The sequence below is a fragment of the Xenopus tropicalis genome, chromosome 6 (assembly GCF_000004195.4).
Source record: "Xenopus tropicalis strain Nigerian chromosome 6, UCB_Xtro_10.0, whole genome shotgun sequence".
Lineage (NCBI taxonomy): Eukaryota > Metazoa > Chordata > Amphibia > Anura > Pipidae > Xenopus > Xenopus tropicalis.
In genome coordinates this window covers 25,555,163-25,575,050 of record NC_030682.2, presented here as the reverse complement: position 1 = coordinate 25,575,050, position 19,888 = coordinate 25,555,163, and the positions used below count along the sequence as shown (strand labels likewise).

The window sequence follows — 19,888 nt, the reverse complement described above, 5'->3', positions numbered from 1 at the left end:
GCCCATTCAGCATACAGAACAAATCATAAAAATAAATCCTGCCTTCTGGGTGCTACCTTCACACATTAGATGAGTTCCCTCACTAAACTGGGCCCCTTGTGGACTACCAGTGAGAAAATACAAATGTTGGGGTCACCCCTGTACTCACAACACTTCTGGGGGATAAGCTCAGCCTCCTGGCTTTCCTTTCAGCTCCTTAGATCCTCAGTCTCTTGGTCGCTTTCTCAAGTCTGGGCTCCCTCTGCTCCTTGCAGTGGTAGGAAGCACCCCAGCCCCTCTGGGAGTGCTAACAAAGACAGGTATCCTTCCTGCTCTGTGCCCTGCTCTGAGAGAGTGTTTCACACCTTTCCATACAATTAAATACCTTTCTACAGGACAGCCTTCCTGTGGAAAGTAAGCTCCAATAGGTGAGCTGGACTACTGGAATGGATCGCCTGATCCGCTTGTTTATTCCATAACCGTATAGCTTCCAGGGCCAGAGAGCAAAGCCCTTTAAACCAGGGCTGTGGAGTCGGTAGATAAATTCTCCGACTCCGACTCCTCAGTTTCTGATACTTCCGACTCCACGACTCCGACTCCTCTGTTTTTAATATGCTAATGTATTTTATACATTCAAACAGTCAATGAAAAGCATGCTTCATGGTCACTCAACGTGTTCGTTTATGCACTGCGTGCATTGGGCTTTATTCTTATAGCAGAGAAGTAATTAATTATGACTGTTTGTGAATTGGGACATTTAAACTTGCTTTATTTTTTTTTTTTATTCCCATTTAAATTTAGTAGGAGTCGGAGTCGGTTCATTTTTTGCCGACTCCGACTCCAAGTACCCAAAATTGCCTCCGACTCCTCGACTCCGACTCCACAGCCCTGCTTTAAACAGAGAACACATTCTCTGTTTATCAACCTCTCCCTTAAAGCCTACATCTCCCACTATGGAGAATTTAAAAATCTCTCATTTGTTGGGTCACTCTACCACAAAGTACATTAGAGGACATTATAGACAGAAAGGGGATGATCTATTTTCCAACAGAAAAGGTCAGAGGACCAGAGGCCTCCCTTTTAGTTCAGGGACTTATATTTCCCTTGAAGCAGCAAAGGAGGTTCATAGCAGCGAGGCTGCAGAATACTCATGCAACTTGGTGGGCAGTGATGGCAAATGCAGAGTTCCAGGCAACTACTTCAAATGAGCAAATCTTTTATAGAACCTCTGGTTTTTAGCAGCACTGTGACTAAACTGAATACTTTTGTGTGGCTTTATTTGGCTTTGTCTATATCTGTAGTAATAACAAGAGTAATTGTATTAACCATAGATAGACTTGCTGGAAATAACTTAAACGTTTAATGGTTCTTTACAGATGGCTTTAGCCAGATATTAATGTTTTCAGCAATTCAATTCTAATTAAATCACTTTGGAAGCCGAGCATTTATTAGAAATTATACCGTAATTTTTTTCCTAGTTTTGTGCTTAGATAAAGTCTCAGCTTCTGTCTTTCCCCTACATATATAGTGTATGTGGCAGATTCTGTTCAGGGAACTAATTTACTGGGAAAACCTTCATTTTAATCTCTCTGCATTCTTTTGACAGGCGCAAACACATGGTAGACATTTTTTATAAATGCAGCACTACGGATATACTGCTTTAGGCTTTTCATACTCCTGACTTGGGTATGTTTGCAGTTGGACTGTTGGTTATGGAAATTGTATCTGACAGTTCAGATTTCTACTTTCAGACTTTACTAATAACTCTGAAGTCAGTTGAGAATATGCAGTCTGCAAGTATGCGGTGAAATGTTATCTGCTTTAGCTGGCTCAAAGTGCATCATACGGCATCTCTGGTCCAGCAGGCTAAGATGGATTGCAAACATGGACTATGCCTCAAACTTCATTGAATGTTAGGGCAACCATATACAGTAGGTAAAAGCAGTCCAGTGTAATCATCAATCTAACTCAGCAGTTCTCAACCTGTGGATCAGGACCCCTTTGGGGGTCAAACGACCCTTTCACAGGGGTCGACTAAGACCATCGGAAAACACATATTTCCGACGGTCTTAGGAATAATTTTATGGTTGGGGGTCACCACAACATGAGGAACTGTATTAAAGGGTTGAGGCATTAGGAAGGTTGAGAACTACTGGTCTAACTGCAAATGAGGCCTGGAAGTGTTCCAGTTATGCACACTTGAGCTTTAAGGGGTGGTGGTAAGAGTAAAAACTACCTGGTATAAATGGCATGGAATTCATGTTCCATGAATTCAAAGGATAAAGTTGTTAAGACTATTATGGTACAACCATCTATGCACAGCTTGAGATACTAAGAACCAATGTGGGGCACCCCTATATTTGTGTCTAGCAACCCAACCTTCATTTCAAATTTATAGAGAAAATACTCCTTTGGCTTCCTGTGTTCTTGCTTTGCTCTGAATCCCACCTGTGTATTGTCCATAGACAGTTCTTGGATATCCTACATATTCATACAAAACCTTTCTAAAGTTTCTTTTCTTTAAAGAATAAGTAACGCTTTTTTAAAAGAAATCTCTAAAATTACTCTGTACAGCCCCCAGAATAACATACCTTTCTCCCTGCACCCAGATTTATTTTGTTTCTCTATTACATCCAGTTCAACTACAGCACTTTTATTGCCTTCCTTATCTAGCATGAAGCTCCACCCCTTTTGCTTTCTGAGCACTCCTTCTCTGTCTGACGATGATGACCTCAATGAGGGGCCTAATTGATTTTAATTGAAACAGAGGCAGTGAGCATGCCTAGTAGGCACCTCTTTAATGTCTAGTATAGTTGAAGACAGAAGGAGGGCTCAGAAAACAAAAGGGGAGGAGCTTCATGGGAGGAGCTTCTGAACACCAGCTCATTCTCCAAGATGATACATTTTCCAATGTGTAATTGTGCAGTAGACACTGTAAATATATCGGAACACAGATGGTGTACAACTGCAAATAATATTATTATATGGACATTTTCCGCTGCCTAAAGCTTTGCTATTGCTGATAACTGCTCTTCTACTTGATGGATATGGAACTTGCATTAAGCCGACAAGCCAAATTCTGTCATTATGATGTTAATGTTTATTTCTATTTCATTTTATTTTTTTTTTTACAAACCCAAAAAGCTATTTTTATGTACTGAGCACACAAGGGATAGTTATCAAATCTGGCAACCAGACCCGCACATCATTTAACAACACTGTATTGGCAAGAACATGCATTTGCATTAATATAAATGAAAATGTTAAGCCTGTGAGTTCATTAAAGGGAAAAAAAGCCTTCTGAGGCCCAGCAGATGCACGGCTGACAAATAACCTGTCATATAATATGAAGTTTAAACAAAATAAAAAGTATTTGTCTTTCAATATTTGTGCTTATGGCAGAGGTGGCATCTGAGACTACAAGCAAGTAGGAGTCTCTTCCCAAAGCAAATACATTTCATTTAACAATTTAGGGTTAAGTCAATTTATTTAAAAGGAATCGTGAGCATGAGATCTTCTAGAACATTGTGACATGAAACTAAATAATAAATACAACTTTGCCCCTCTTTGTAGAGTTAGAATTTTAGAAGGACAGAGTGGGAGTTTTATCTGAAGAGGAGGACATGGAAGGAGTAGTTATAAACAGTAATCTTATGGGAAATTTCAGAACATGGAGGAGGAGTGCAGAGGCAGATATACCTTAGAACATTACTTGAGTAATATGGTATAATATGGTGATAGTACAGTATGTAATATTTCTTTCTGGAAGGAGAGCAGGGTAAGAGGAGTGGTTTGGCTGAAATGTTACAATAGTTTTGACTGCTGTATACAATTATACGGGTAATATAAGTACAGGTATGGAACCTGTTATCCAGAATGCTTGGGACCCAGGGCTTTCTGGATAAGGACTCTTTCCGTAATTTGGATCTCCATACTTTAATCTACTAAAAAATCACATCAATATTTACAATGAGAGCACAACTAGTGTGGTTTCAAAACAGAACTCTAAATAGAAGCCTGCACTATTCCCATAAAGTAATGCAATAGGCTCCCGCTACTAAAAAATCATTTAAACATCATTTAAATCCAATAGGATTGTTTTGCCTCCAATAAGGATTAATTATATCTTAGTTGGGATCAAGTACAGGTACTGTTTTATTATTACAGAGAAAAGGGAATCATTTAACCATTAAATAAACCCAATAGGGCTGTTCTGCCCCCAATAAGGGGTAATTATATCTTAGTTGGGATCAAGTACAGGTACTGTTTTATTATTACAGAGAAAAAGGGAATCATTTTTGAAAATTAGAATTATTTGCATATAATGGAGTCTATGGGAGATTTCCATTATTCTGAACTTTCTGGATAATGGGTTTCCGGATAACAGATCCCATACCTGTACAGGTGCGCAGTTTGCTCAAGGTTTGGGAAACCATTGCAACATAGAACAGTAGACCAGATAATGCTACCTACTGATAGCAGTAGTTAAAGGGAATCTGTGATCATTTTTATAGCGTTATTCTTGAACCAACAAAGAGCTGCTTTTAGATGTTTAGCAATGCAAACGATTTCTGACTTCATTTTGATCTCTACAATGCTGAAATCTTTTCTAGCCTTCAGGAAACCTGCCTATTGGAAGGGTAAGGGGGTCTGGGGTGTCAGAAATCATTAACTATTTTGTTTTTAAAGGCTAAGCTTCCCACTGATTCTCACTGTGTTTAATGTATTTTGGGTGCCACTACCTCTGCCCCTCACTTTTACTCTTTTACACTGAACAGTTCAGTGTAAAAATAAAACTGGCTAAAAAGATAGCCTGCATTCCCAATTTCCAAAATGGTTGGTTAAAAAACCAAAAATCTAATATATAAAAGCCGGCATAAATAGATGTCTAATGTAATAGCCAGAACACCAACTTCCTCCCTTTTAGCCCTCCAGGGTTGGACTGGGCTGCCCAGGACACCGGGAAAAAACCTAGTGGGCCCCGGCGGCCCAGACCTGACCCTTTCCTGTGTCTCCCAAAAAGACCACTAGAATGTATATCTTTATTGTATATCTTTATTTATAAAGTGCTACTTATGTACGCAGTGCTGTACAGTAGAATACATTAATACAAACAGGGTTATTGAAATAATAGATAAATACAAAGTATAACAATAAATACAAGACACAGTTGCAATAAGTTAAGAGTCAAAGACACAAGAGGATGGAGGTCCCTGCCCCGTAGAGCTTACAATCTATATGGGAGGGTAACTTACAGACACAAATAGGCAAATATAAGTGCTGTAGGTCACAGTGGGTGACACTACAATATAAGTGGAATGAATGGTAAGGCTAAGGAAAAACATTGTTTCTACATTAAATAAAACCCAGTTGTGTTTAAAGAAGAAAATAGGTTTCGTGGAGGGTACTGAAATAGAAAATAAATACAACCTTTAAAAATGTAAAAGCATGCAAAAAATCTAATGTGAACAGTAAGTACTATAATTCGATTTGTCGTATTTGTTCCTCTCACCATCTGGCTTCTCTAGTTGTGCATGTAGAGTCACTGAATCTGTTGTTGAGCATATTTGCTCTTCCTTTTCCTGGCTATACTTTGCCGTGACCGTACAGCAAATGTGTTCTCCAAATTTTACTACTTATATTTTAAAGGGCGATTGATTTGGTTGGGAGCTCAGTTGAATGCATTGCGTTTATTAAAGGAGAAGGAAAGGCTAATAAAGAGTTAATCTCAAGCTGCATGCATACCTTCAGTTCTCTCAATAGTGCCCTTAAGTCTCCCCATATTTCTCCTGTTCAGAAGATCAGAAGCCAAACAGGAAGAAAAAACAGACACCCAGATCAAATGAACATGCTCAGTTAGTAAGACTAGGGGGCAGATTTACTAATGCGCGAACGGACCGAAAGCGCCCGAACGCGTTTTTTCGTAATGATCGGTATTTTTGCAACTTTTTCGTCGCCGTCGCGACTTTGCCGTATGTCCCGCGATTTTTTTGTCGCCGTTACGACTTTATCGTATATTTTCCGCGACTTTTTCGTCGGCGTCGCGAAAAAATCAGATTGGTTTTTCCACCGTTTACTGTCGCTCAATACATAAAAATTGCGACGGCGACGAAATAGCGCGACGAAAAAGTCGCAAAAAATCGCGACAGAGACGAAAAAGTCGCAAAATTTTTGTTTCCAATGCGATTTTTTCCCTTTCGGGATTTGGATTTGTGGATTAGTAAATCTGCCCCTATGAGTCAGCTTCCTGCTGATTGGCTCAGATCCACATTCCTAAGGGGGGGTAGTGAGTTCTTAGCATTCTTGAGGGAGGGGGGATCAGGAGAGTTGAGAGCAGAGAGCAGAAAGCTGCGTGTCTGTGGCAGAGGAAAACAGACACAATAAATCTTTTGACAGAGAAGTCAGTGCAGCGTTTCTGTGAGTGCTTATGGCTGTATTTACATAGACCTTTCTGATAAAGCTTACTTAGTTTTTACCTATCCTTCTCCTTTAAAGAGGAACTCTTCAAAAAGTCCCACACAGCACAAAAACCTCAGTGTTTTAGTCCCTCCTCCCCTGCCAGTTGTAGCAGTTATATTAACAAGCTGTTGTTTTTATTTATTGCAGGGGCGTTCTAAAAGTGGATGTAAACCTTCAAAACATCGACATTGACCAGTGCTCAAACGAAGGCTGGTTTTCTGGAACGCACAGATGCCAGCACAACAGCTCAAAGGTATCGTATACCGTAAAGTGCATTTAAACCAAAAAAGTAAAAATAACTGAATCGTATGTGCATATTCATTTTTGTCTTGATTTTTTTTGCTCATTAGTGAATGATAAATTCTTTTAGAAATGATTGAAGGATGACTTTTTTAATCCATAATGCTTCAGAAGGTGTTTATAGCAAATTGTCCTAAAATAAGACTGCAAAGATTGCAGTGCAGGGTTATGTATCAGTATCTCGGAACACTTGCCGTATCCATTTTATCTTGAATAAGCTGAAATCTCCCGCTGACTTTATTGGAATATTATATATCAGATTGGTCTAAATGGGATCTACTTTGCCTCTTCTTTTTTAATGCATTAAAGCACTTAGACATTTTAGTGTGCTTTTGTAATTATCCATGCATGCATGTCTTTTGTCATGTCATATATTTCATATTATGTAACTATCTTTTTCCTTTGTACTGTATTAAAGGAACCGTAACACCAAAAAATGAAAGTGTTTTATAATATAATGTACTGCTGCCCTGGACTGGTAAAAGTTGTGTGCTTGCCTCAGAAACACTTCTATAGTTTATATAAATACCCTGCTCTGTAGCCATGGGGGCAGCCATTCCAGCTGGAAAAAAGGAGAAAAGGCACAGGTTACGTAGCAGATTACAGATAAGCTCTGTACAATACAATGGTGTTTTATCTGTTATCTGCTGAATAACCTGTGCCTTTTCTCCTTTGAATGGCTGCCCCTACAGCTACACAGCAGCTTTGTTTACTAAACTATAGTAATGTTTCTAAAGAAAATAATCCAGAGCAGGAGAACAGTATATTACATTGTTATTACTTTCATACACTTTCATTTTTTCGTGTTACTGTCCCTTTAAAGGAAAAGGAAAGGTTAAAATCACTGGGCTGTACCAAAAGTTAGCCCCCTCCCGCTCTGGTGATTGTATTTACTTATGAAGTACTGCCCTGGCCCTGGGGTTCTTTTCAGAGAGCACTATGGAGTGATCCTCTTCCTGCTTCTTTAACTTTAACAAAAATGCCAGCTTTTTTACTTTGCATCCGTCCCGGGATTTTGAAGAAAGAAGAAGCAGAAGAATTGGACCACTCCATGATGCTTAAAAAGAGGAACCCTGGGCCAGGGCAGTTTTCTAGCCCAGGGTAAGTGAATACAATCACTGGGGGTGCCTAACTGTTCCTTTAAGAATGCATAATGTTATTTTTACATATTGCAGTATAGTCCTAATAAAAAATGTTCCTTTCTGGAGAAACTGTTTTTTTTGTGGCTAATTAAGCCCAGCATGTTGAGGCTTCCCGTAGTGCAGAAGTCACAGAATCTGGGAAATGGCCAGACAAGTGCAATTTTTCATTTAATTGTACTTTTGTACCTAAATTATATTTTCTTTTCATTATCCTTTATATCTTTAAAGGTTGCCGATATGCTTGTCAACTTTTTCAATGTTGCATAAAGTACTATTATATATATATATATATATATATACAGTCTAAATCAAATACAGTCTAAATCAATCAGATTAGCTAGCTAGCTATATTATCTATCTATTATCTATCTATCTATTATCTATCTATCTACCTATCTCTATCAGCAAGACCATTCTTATACTTTACTGAAGGACCACATCATTGTTGAAAGCTAAAAACGACTTTGTCTAATCCAAAGTCATGGCTTACACTTTATACTAATAAATGAAGTCATTTTATATTTGTCTCTATTGCCCTAAAACACATTTGTAAAGTGCAACTACTGAGGACAATAATACAGGAGCAAAAGCCACCATCTACTAGTGCCCAGTGGAGGAATGGAGAATTTATTTTATAATAGTCAGCATTGCCTAACAGGGGCCTCAGATGGCCAAGGAGGTCCTTTGTATTTATCTGAAGATAAGATCGGGAGTAAGAGCTTCTATTGTTTTTGAAAATATTGCTGCACAGTATGGAACTTTACAAGTAACATCATATAATTGATAAAGAAGTTATCATTTTGCCATACATATGAAGTCTGAAGGTCAACCTATCTCCCCTCTTCTCCATTAGAGCCATTTTTCTAGAGTAAACTGTCTATAAACCTTTTACAAATCTTTCTGTCTGGTTCTTGTGCGGCGGCGACAGGCCCTTTTATAGGGTTGCGCCCCGTGCGTATGTGTGACGCACGGTGTGCAACCTTATAAAAGAGCCTGTCGCTGCCGCAGAAGAAGGAGCGTCTATGGGGGCTACTGTGTAAGGGTTCTACTGTGTATGGGGGTATTGTGTATGGGGGGTACTGTCTATGGGGGCTACTCGGGCTATTGGGGGCTCTGTGTATGGGGGCTACTGTCTATGGGGTCAATTGGGGGCACTGTCTATGGGGTCAATTGGGGCGCTTTCTATGGGGGTTACTGTCTATGGGGTCAATTGGGGCGCTTTCTATGGGGGCACTGTGTAAGGGGGGTACTGTCTATGGGGGCACTGTGTAAGGGGGGTACTGTCTATGGGGGCACTGTGTAAGGGGGGTACTGTCTATGGGGGCACTGTGTAAGGGGGGTACTGTCTATGGGGGCACTGTGTAAGGGGGGTACTGTCTATGGGGGTACTGTCTATGGGGGCACTGTGTAAGGGGGTACTGTCTATGAGGGCACTGTGTAAGGGGGGTACTGTCGATGAGGGCACTGTGTAAGGGGGGGTACTGTCTATAGGGGAATTGTGTATGGGGGTACAGTCTATTGGGCCATTGGGGGCACTGTATGGGGGGCAAAACTTGTACATAGTTATAAATCATTTATAACTGACTGCCTTCTCTCTATATTTGTATTTTATATGTAGGAGTTGACATAATATTTTCCTTAGGTAGTACAGTATGAGTGTATAGCACATTTTGCATCTGATCCCGCCATTTCAACTATATAAAAGGAGTATTTTTGAAGAAAAAAATGGGGTGTGGCCACAAATGTGGGTGTGGTCAAGAAAATTTGCCACCATGCGTGCGCTAAGTCTTTTTGTCCATCTTTTCATTTTTCAAATGTTGGGAGATATGGTGTAACATGAGCTGGCAGAAAAACAAATCTCAATATAGGCAGTTGGTCTGGGCAAGCAGCGATCAAAATACGTCCATATTTGGGAACAAGGTCAGGGCAGGCAGCAAGCAGAGTTTTTGAAACAGGCAGAAGGTCAGTGCAGGCGGCAGACTAGCAGGAATGCAGATAACAGGCCAAGGGGCAATACTGGGGATTTAGAGAACGAGGAACAACAAAGGGGCAGGAACAACTTACAGGATACTCAGATGGCTTGGTCAAAGCAAAAACACAGTGATCCTGCCATATGTTGCACAAGGCCCACATACCCTCTTTCAGTGATCAATGCAGAAGGTGCCATGACAGGCACTAAACACAGTTGCTGGCACAAGATAGTGGCAGCAGAAATTTGAGTGGACGGGTTCGGGTCGGGTTGACAAAATGTTGACCTGCAGATCACTAAATCACGTCTTGAACAAAGATTGTGTGCAGGTATTGCAAGTGCAATCTTAGGCTTCACATCCCGTTATAGCAGAGCAGGTAAAGACATACAGCGTGGCCTTAAGTAAAATACATTTTTTTTATGTGGCTAAAACATTATGCAGTTAAGTATTATATTCAGCATTAATGTGCCATGTTTCCGCAGTGGTGTCATTGGTGAAGCAGCACATACAGTATATAGTACAGTATATACCCATATCAGACAAAACGTACATTGGTGCTACCGGTGGCGTAAATAGCGGGGAGCAAAACACACAGCAGCCGGGGGCCCAGGGACACAGGAGGCCCATGATACTTGCTCCCTCTTGGGCCACAACCCCATTCTGGTCACCCTGTTGCTTGTGATCCCGAGTCCCAGATCACATTGTATAATCAATTAATGCATTTAAAATATTTTCATTTTCAATGTTACGGTCCTTTTAATGATTTCCTAGTTTGATTTCAAATAATCTAAAGTTACTAGAACTGATAATACTCTTCCATTGTCTGTGTATGGGATTCTATTGTAACTGTTATAGTGGATAAATCAGTCAGCCTCTATCATAATGCAGAGAGATACCAATGGCCTGCCTATGAAAACATATTTAACTCAAGTTGTGGAGACATGTTACCTGAGCCACGTTACCATGGAAACTAGTTTCTCATAGCATGGGAAAAACCATTCTAGTAAGTGACGAATGTATTCATTCAGGTCATATTTAAAGGGGAACTGTCATGAAATTGATAATCGCTGAAATGAATAATCACACCAAGTTAATAAAGCTTCTAAATATAATGCATTAAACATTTTATACTGTTTTTAAATTATTCTTGTTATCAGAGTGGTTATATTGTAGCATCTTTCTTTCTTGCCTCTGGCCAGCTCTGAGGTTGGGTTCATTTGATTGACAGGCCTGTCTCTCTCTCTTATTGGCTGGCAGTCCTAAGCCTGCTCCCTTTGCTTGGGTGGGGAACTCTTTTAAAGGAGAATGCAAGTCAAAATGTAAAAAGCATACTGCCCAATAGTCCTCCGATTGTTTAGTAAAAACGCCACACTTTTGGCTCACCTAATCATATATTTACTCAGTCACACTTACTTCACATTTTCTAGAACAGGCAGCCATCTCTAAAAAGGTATTCTCCCTTCCTTTCCCTCCTTGCTTCATACTGCACATGTGTTTCATTCCCTCCCCCCCCTCCCCTCTGCCAGCTCCGCTTCTGATTGGCTGGTGGGCATGTGTAGCTCAGAACAGGAGACAGGATCAAGCTACACACATGCTCAGAGAATAGGAAGGCTGCCGCTGGCACCTACAGGAAGGGGAGAGAGATTTCAGTGCTGTCACTGTAGGCTTCACACTGCTGTAGGCTGCCAGCACCATATCTCAGAGAAGCAAGCAGGGATCTGGGAATTTAGATATGCAGTAAGTACTTAAAAATAATGCCTTTAGGCTTACTTTTAATTTATATTAACCTTTCCTTGTCCTTTAAACATTTTATAATGTTTTTAAATTATTCTTGTCATCATAGTGGTTATATTGTAGCATTTTTCCTTCTTGTCTCTGGCCAGCTCTGAGGTTGGGTTCATTTGATTGACAGGTCTGTCTCTCTCTCTTATTGGCTGGCAGTCCTAAGCCTGTTCCCTTCGCTTGGGTGGGGAACTCTTTTAAGGCACTGAACTACCGATACTATGTCTTGTTCCCCAAAGCAGGGTCGGACTGGGCCAGTGGGCCCCGGCTCTAGTCTGGCAGCACCTTGGCCGAGGGCACCTTAGACAATGGAACAAAATGAGCCATTTTACTAAACCTATCTACCGCCACCCAGATAACAGCATTTCCCTGGGAAGGTGGTTTTCTTTGATCTATTCCTTCATTGCCTCAGTTTCAGGCAGAGAAAAGGGGGTACGTTCTACCTCTGGGAGGTGTGGGCCCTGGCAGCAGCTCTATTGGACAATCATAGGGTCTATGGGGTTGTGAGGTTTCTGCAGCCTTTTTAGAAAACACATCTGCAAAATCTTGCAGTTTTATTGTTATTGTTACTTATTCTAACTTATTTTGCTATTCAGATCCTCTTGTATTTATATATTAGGCTCTCATTCAAACCGCTACCTTGTTTCTAAGGTTATTTGGACCCTAGCAACCAGATGCTGAAACTCCAAACTGAATTACTAAAAAAAAAACGACCTATTGCAAATTGTCTCAAAATATTACTCTCTACATTATACTAACAAGTTAACTCAAAGGTGAGCAACCCCTTGAAGGAAAAGGGGTGATGGAGGCTAAGATAAGAACGGTGCTACAAATCTGTATTCCACACACTGATTATTACCCTATTAGATTTAAGAGTTTCAGATTGACATATGTTACTTTGTACACTATATTTATATATATAGAATATAACAGCATGTGAGTTTTATTTGTGACGGTCTTAATATTAGGCAAATGTCAAAAGTTATCTAGCTTCGGATAATACCCATTATACTATTTGTCATTATCTTGAAATAAATGGGATGTTAAAGCTGTTTACAAATAAAGAAATGGGTATAATCAGCCCTACGGTTCTTTTGTTCAACATCAACCTAATAGAGAAATTAACTCAGCAAGAAGGCAGATATCTTAGAAACTGCTAAAGATGAATTATGGCACGAAAAGAACTTAATACGTGCAGGCAGTTTTGTGGCTCCCTGGTTAGACAGATAATGGCTTCTAACTGTGATTTTCTTCGAAGGGCTAAATACATACACTGCTTTCTGTGTGTAATTTCCCAAGCTGCCGTGCATTATATTGTGCCTGTAGCTATAATGCCCTTAGAAATGTATGTAAAGCTCAAAACCAAGGCAACGCTAAAATGACACATTTAGTTTTACAAAAGCCATGGAACATCTACAGACGTATTCACAGCGGGTCTTCTTTTATTGGAAGTGGTTAAGAAAATTAACAATCAGCTTTAAATAAAATAATGATAGGCTCGATTATTTGAGTTGGTCTAGACTTTTCAGTTATTTGCTTCTCTGGTGTTATCTACAGAAGTGCCACAAATACTCTTAATTGTAGGAGCAAGAGGAACTACTGTGCACTCTATTTGCTATAAGTCTAATTTCCAGCCTGTCTCTTCACTTGTTGTTATGGGTTATTGTTCCTTGGCAAAGTTTGAGCCTTTTATTACATAGGGGGTATTTTGTATTGTGACAGGCAGGAAGGTTTTTTTTGTCTTCAGATGTCAATGCCTGCTTCTATATGCCGTCCTGAAGCAGTGCACAGGAGACAGTCCTAAATCTTACCTTGTTTAAGGATACTTAGGGGCAGCTTTTCTTCTCTTTCCTGCTTTACTGCTACGTTCCAAATTTTACCCCTTCTTAGATTTTTAGTTTCTTGACTGCATCTTTCCACCTAAACCCTTCAACCCCTGAATGTGCAGTGGCCATTTGAAAAAGCATTTTTTCCTACAGAAAACTAATACTTTGTTGCCCATTGGATCTCTGAGGTCTCAGGGCCTATTATCATTTGTTTCCCCTGTATTTATACCTTCTCCAGGTATCAGTAAGTCTCTATTATAAATCTATTGCTCATCTGTTCCAATTTTTGTGAAATATAGTTAGTCATATATTTTTGAGTTTATATGAAACAGAGTTTACCTATTTATCACTGGCTGCTATCATTTATCCACTGCTTTCTGTTAAACCAGTATTACAGCAATTAAAGGGGACCCCTAACTTTACTTTTTGATTTTAAGAAAATGTACATGTGCCTTTTCATTTATGTTACTTGTTTTTATCTTAATGCAGCAAGAGTTATGTCCCAGACAGGGGTATTGTCCTATATACTATATAAATGGGAAGGTGTATTATTAGTGGGTTATTCTTGAGACTTCTTTCTGTATTTTCATTGTAGGATTTTGAATTTGCCCAATTCCAAAACATAATGAAATTAACTCAAAAAACATGTGGTACTTTCTAATGAATTCTTCCATTGGGCCCTCCACTCTCCTAGTCACAGGGTCGACTATCCCTATTACACTCTCACATTTGATCCCACCAATTACCTGATGCAGGCACTAATAACCCCCAAATGAAGTCTACGGGCACCTTATTAAACAATGAACTGTAGTTTCCAACATGTTGAATAATTTCCAGGGATGCTTTATAGCATTCCCTTTATGGGCCCATAGTTGATAGTGGGCTCCAAACCTTCTATGTATAAATAAATCGCCGGTGGGATGGCATATGCGGCGGCGCGATTTCAGTGAAATCGTGCCGCCGCGTATGCCATCTCACCGGCAATTTACATTTTCACCAGCAGGATGGCAATCCGGGGAGATTAGTCACCCGAGACACGGGAGATTTGTCGCGGGCAACTAATCTCCCCGTGTGCCAGAGCCCTAAATCATTGAGAGCAATAAGAAATCATTGAGAGCAAATAGAAATGTTTCTGTTCACTAACATTTCCAGTGACAGAGAGTTAAATACAGGGACTGTCCCTGAAAATCAGAGACCGCTGGCAGCTATGATAAAGCTATACCAGCCATAGATTCCATGCTTCTCTTCCTTTTTGGGAAAGGTCTAAAAATATTTTTGGAAGCCATCATAGTTGGAAAGACCTGAAAAACTGAGACGGCTTTCACAAAATATGAATGATTTGTGTCTTCACGCTAACTTCAGAGTTTGCTTTGTTAGAATTCACACCAGTGTTTGGCTGTAGTTCAGAATAATATCCACTAATTTTGTTTGACAAAATATACAAAAACCATGGCAAAGAAAAACTGATGGTGAAACCTTATCTCTGTTGTGCAGTGAGGTGGAATCCTTGTTCTCCGGCAAATAATGATTTACTTGTATGGAAAGGGGATTAGTAATGTGCATAAGGAGAGAAGTTGGCAGGGCAGCAGGAATAGCTTTGGTTCTGCTTTACATAGAGAGTGTTTTATCTAGTGACCACAAATGAGTGCTAATGAATGCCAGAAAAAACAGCAAATTTTTACATGTTGTACAAAACAATGATACATCTAGAGAGGAAAACATTGGAGCTCTTTAAACACAAATGGTAATTTTAGCCTTGTAAGTGCTGGATTGTAAACAGAAGCATATTGAACTTTTTCCTTAAGTGAGAGCCATCTGGAACGGGCGCCTGGTGATTGTTGTCTCTGCATTTTGTGTCTATAAATTAGTTTATTTTAAGCATCTCTTTGTATTCAGAATATAAAAGTATATACTGTATAAATACTATCTCTATAAAATACAGCATGGACATATTCTATTGAACTTTACTGCAGATGAAATCCGTTTAGATGCTGCATTCTGACATCAGAACATGCCATTTATAGGGTAAAGGAAAAGAAAAAATACTCTGCATTGGAAATCATATGTTGCTGCATAGTTCTACAACACTATATAGTGCTTTAATGTAATTGGTCAGATAGATGGGCTGATATTTACCCAGCATTGCCCAAGGTGCCAATCAGGCGTGCAGACAATTGGACCTCATAATCAAGCTTAGCACCAGAGGTATATGTTTGTCCTTCTGCTATGTAGTTCTCAGATACTATAAAATAGCATGGTCTCATTGGTCAGATAGAAAGTATTGACATTTTGGGGTAAACTGATGGCAGATTTTGTTGCATTTGGTTGTACCCTATGGAATTAAAATATATGATAGGCCATTGTAGGAGGGAAACCAGTCCCAGAAGGTTGCACCTGTATCCAGATGAATGATATGTAGTATATAAAAGGCCTGCCACCTCTAGCTTTTATGTGGTCATAGAGCATTTTAGTGACTCCTAATATCCTTATAAATTACAGTGGGGTGGGGGGGGGGGCATTATCCTGTATTTATGTTCATGCATAATTCTTATTTCTCCCTGCACATGATTGTGTGTTCAAGCCAAATGCACAGACTTTATGTTTTAGTCTATAAATCAATACTGAAAGCAACACAGTGGTCTTTGCTCCCTTATGTCTGTATATCTAGACCTGTCAACTTTACTATATTTACACAGGTCGTAATAGAAACATGTTTTTGTACTTTATTCATTCTTTAGCATCGGTAGGTCTCATTCAAAAAGGAATTGTACCAGAATTGCTTATTATTTTAGCACAGCCTTGCTTCATTGTTTTACAAATTAGAAAGATTTACTGCTCCTGGTGGAGAAGGGTCTCCTGTCAAGCACTGATATACAAATAAACAATCATTACTGTATTGTGCCAAGGATGCTGGTCTTAAGTGCATACTATATTTGAGGGCATAATGTTCCCTTTACCCCCTGAGCAGAGGATTTGTATGCTGTAGAAGATGACCTACTGTATATGTGCTGATATTAACAAGATGGAAGAGCCCTTTGTTTGCACTGGTTACAGTATGATCTGTCAGGCAGTCAATTCTTGCTATATTCTACAGAGCGAGAAAGATTAAACCTAAAAAGTGATTGTTGTCATATCAGTTCATGACAGCTATGAAGCTTTCGTACTAATCATCATATCCAGTAAATTCAATGAAAAACTTTTGGTATACTCAGCAAGTATATATAGTATAAGGAAATCTAAAGCAACTGGACTTGCTAAGTAATCATTGAAGACGTTTCACTACTCATCCGAGCAGCTTCTTCAGCTCAACTGACTGGTATGGGAAGTCCTCAGCATATGTACTCTTCCACTAATCCAATCACAATGCCATATAAACTCCTCTATTGATTAGTGGAAGAGTATATATGCTGAGGACTTCCCATACCAGTCAGTTGAGCTGAAGAAGCTGCTCGGATGAGTAGTGAAACATCTTCAATGATTACTTAGGAAGCCCAGTTGCTTTAGATTGACTTATACTATATATACCATGACCTGGATGGATTCTACTGAATTTGGTTAAGTCTTGGAACTATTCAACTAGTTTCCTGATAAAAGGAAAACTAAACCCCCCCTATACAAGAGATACTTTTGTATGTAAATACTGTGCAGGGAGGGAGAGGGGGGCTGATGGAGGGCAGTTGTACCTGGGGGTGGGGTGGGTTAGTTCTCCTTTAAATGCATTCTGTGTAGTGTAGACATAGCATTTAATGTGTATATAAGAGAAAACAACCAGCAACATCTGGTTATATCTTGCAGTACTGTGTCTTTATAGCTGTATGGACAACCAACCTGATGCTTTGGTGCCCCCTCGAAATTTTGATACACCTCACCATAAAATTTAGGTACTTTAGAATAAGAAATACTGTAATTCAAAAAATATACGTATAGTAATGTATTCGGTTGTGTTTTCATTGTTTCAAAGGCTAGTCATGTGAATTTGTTTTCCTCATAAACATTATTATAACAGATATAACATAATATACTGCCTATATTTAAACTCCCCTGTTACAAAAGAGTTTGTCTGCTTTCATTCATAAAAGAGATGTCTTCAAGGGCATATCATAGGGAATTCTCAAGTGTGCACTTTATATACACAATGAAAATTTACATAGAGTTTTTAACTGCAACAAGAAGGTAAGATGATATAAACATAAAAAAAAGGCAGAGGGAAGGGGACTATAAAAATAGAAGAAACATCAAGCAAGGTGTTTAGGTTACAGTGTTATGTATCAAATCACAGTTTATCTAATGGCAGGTTTAACTTGGGTTGATCAGGAAGGATTGTGTGTATGCCTTTGCATCTAAAATAGCTTGTGCTGTATTGTGATTTCCTTTATCTTCCTTTTTATTGATATAGTTTGGATCTACTGTTGGTAAGAGTGAGTGTGAAAAGGTCTTCATTCCACTGAAGTCAATATGTAACTATGTATTGTTAAATTCCCAATGAGCATGATATGTCCTTATGTTCTCATTTGTGTTTTGGCCACAATATGACATAAGTAGCATAAACAGGCACACAGCTATTGATACTGCATTGACTATAACCTACGCCATTTATCAACTGTCAACAATTTTCCATGTCAACTTTGCCACTAAATCTATAGCAGAGTTTCAGCAGAAAGGCTGTGAAGGTTTACACTAGTTACATTTGATATGATGTATTTCAGGGGTGCCCAAGAGGTAGATCACGGTCTACTAGTAGATCCCTTTAAAGTTTTTGGTAGGCCACAAGTTGGGGTGCTATCCCATCACTTCTTTTTTGCCCCAATATAACAGAGTTTTTGACTGCAGCCGTACTGCTGTGTTGACACTTGTATAATGTTATGTGGGCATTAAATGTAAATTTGACACTGCATTTATATATATTGCTATGTGTATTTAGGTATTAAACATCAACTATTTTTATTAAAGTAGATCTCATGATGGAGGCCAGGTGGCAAGAGTAGATCACAGGGGGACAAAGTCTAGGTGCCCCTGATGTATTTGATATGTAACTGAGCATTACAATATGTATGCCACATGCATGTTGCTGTTTTGTATCAGGAAATTGAAGAAGAGAAGCTGAAAAGAAAGGGATGGGTAGGGATAAAGAAGGGAACACAGGGAAGGAAAGTGGGAAAGGGAGAGCACAAGAATAGGGTGGGGAGATAAGAAGATTGTAGTATGAGAGCATAAGAAGATCAAGATAGAGGGGGTAAACTAAAGGAGAAATGAGTGGGATACACGAGAACAGAAACCAGTAGGAAAAGTGAGAAAGGGGAGTGGGATTATGGAAAGAAACAAGAAAGCGAGGGCAGTGTGAAAAAAAATAGACAAGGAAGAAATGCACATATGCGTATATTTTTAAATAATTATCAGCGGAGGAGAGAAAGACAAAAGTTAGATAAAAAGTTGCAAAAAAGGTGGAGAAGTGGAGAGGCAGAGGAACAGAAAAGGAGGATAGAATGCAACAAAAGATGGTCCTGTCATATGTTCATGGTTGTTGGACTGTGCCACTCTTGGGTACAGGCCCCAGCAGTGGGGTAGCAATGGTATATAGTAGTTTAATAGCTCACAAGGCAGGGGAATAGTCTTGGAGAATACTCAGACTCTGAAGTCAGTTCCAAGTTAATGCATTTGAAAGTACATTATGTATACTGTACATATATATATATATTTAGAAAAGCACCAATCTCAGCAATGCAAATGCAGCACATGTTATGTTAGAAAGGAATAGTGATGTTGATTCAGCACAAAGCCACCATCTGTTTGAATGTAAACAATTTGCTTACCCCAATAACCTGTTCAGTATATTTGTTTGGTCTGATTGCCATGCTTCTGCTGACAATATCAACTGAAATGATGTCAATTATACATGGGTGTGATCGAGCAGTTGCACTATAGCCAAGTACAACATGTTGATAAACTCTGTATGGATCCTGTATTTTTATGCTTGAGAGTGTTACCTCATTCCTATACAACACATTCTAAAAACATTTTCTAAACACGTTTCTAAGGCTTTAGGCCCGCTGTAGTGATCAAAGGCTCATGGTCTCTTTTACTGGCACCTCTGTTACAAACAGTACTTCACACGAGGCTGAGAGTCACATACATGCATACGTGGCTGTTTGGCAATGATCATAGTTGCATAATGAACATAGTTACATAATTAATTTTGGTTGAAAAAAGACAGAAGTCCATCAAGTTCATCCCCACCAAATGAACCCTTTGCATGTGTATCACCTGCTTAAATAGCTTATTGATGCATTCACCTATATAAACTATTTATACCGATTCCTATAATAAACTACCTGTAAATCTTAATCCAGAGATAACAACCCCAGCTCATTAATATCCTTCATACTGACTGGAGCCCAAAACTGCACTGCATACTCAAGGTGAGGCCTTACCA

At 39.3% G+C, this 19,888-nt stretch overlaps 1 protein-coding gene across 1 annotated transcript in view; it reads left to right on the top strand.

Annotated features, from left to right (window-relative positions):
* Positions 1–19,888, top strand: part of gpr158 (G protein-coupled receptor 158) — a 142,008-nt gene that overhangs the window by 38,993 nt on the left and 83,127 nt on the right. Inside the window, exon 2 of the mRNA XM_002933144.5 lies at positions 6,586–6,691. Coding sequence (XP_002933190.2) covers positions 6,586–6,691 — 106 coding nt within the window. The remainder of the gene's footprint in view (positions 1–6,585; positions 6,692–19,888) is intronic.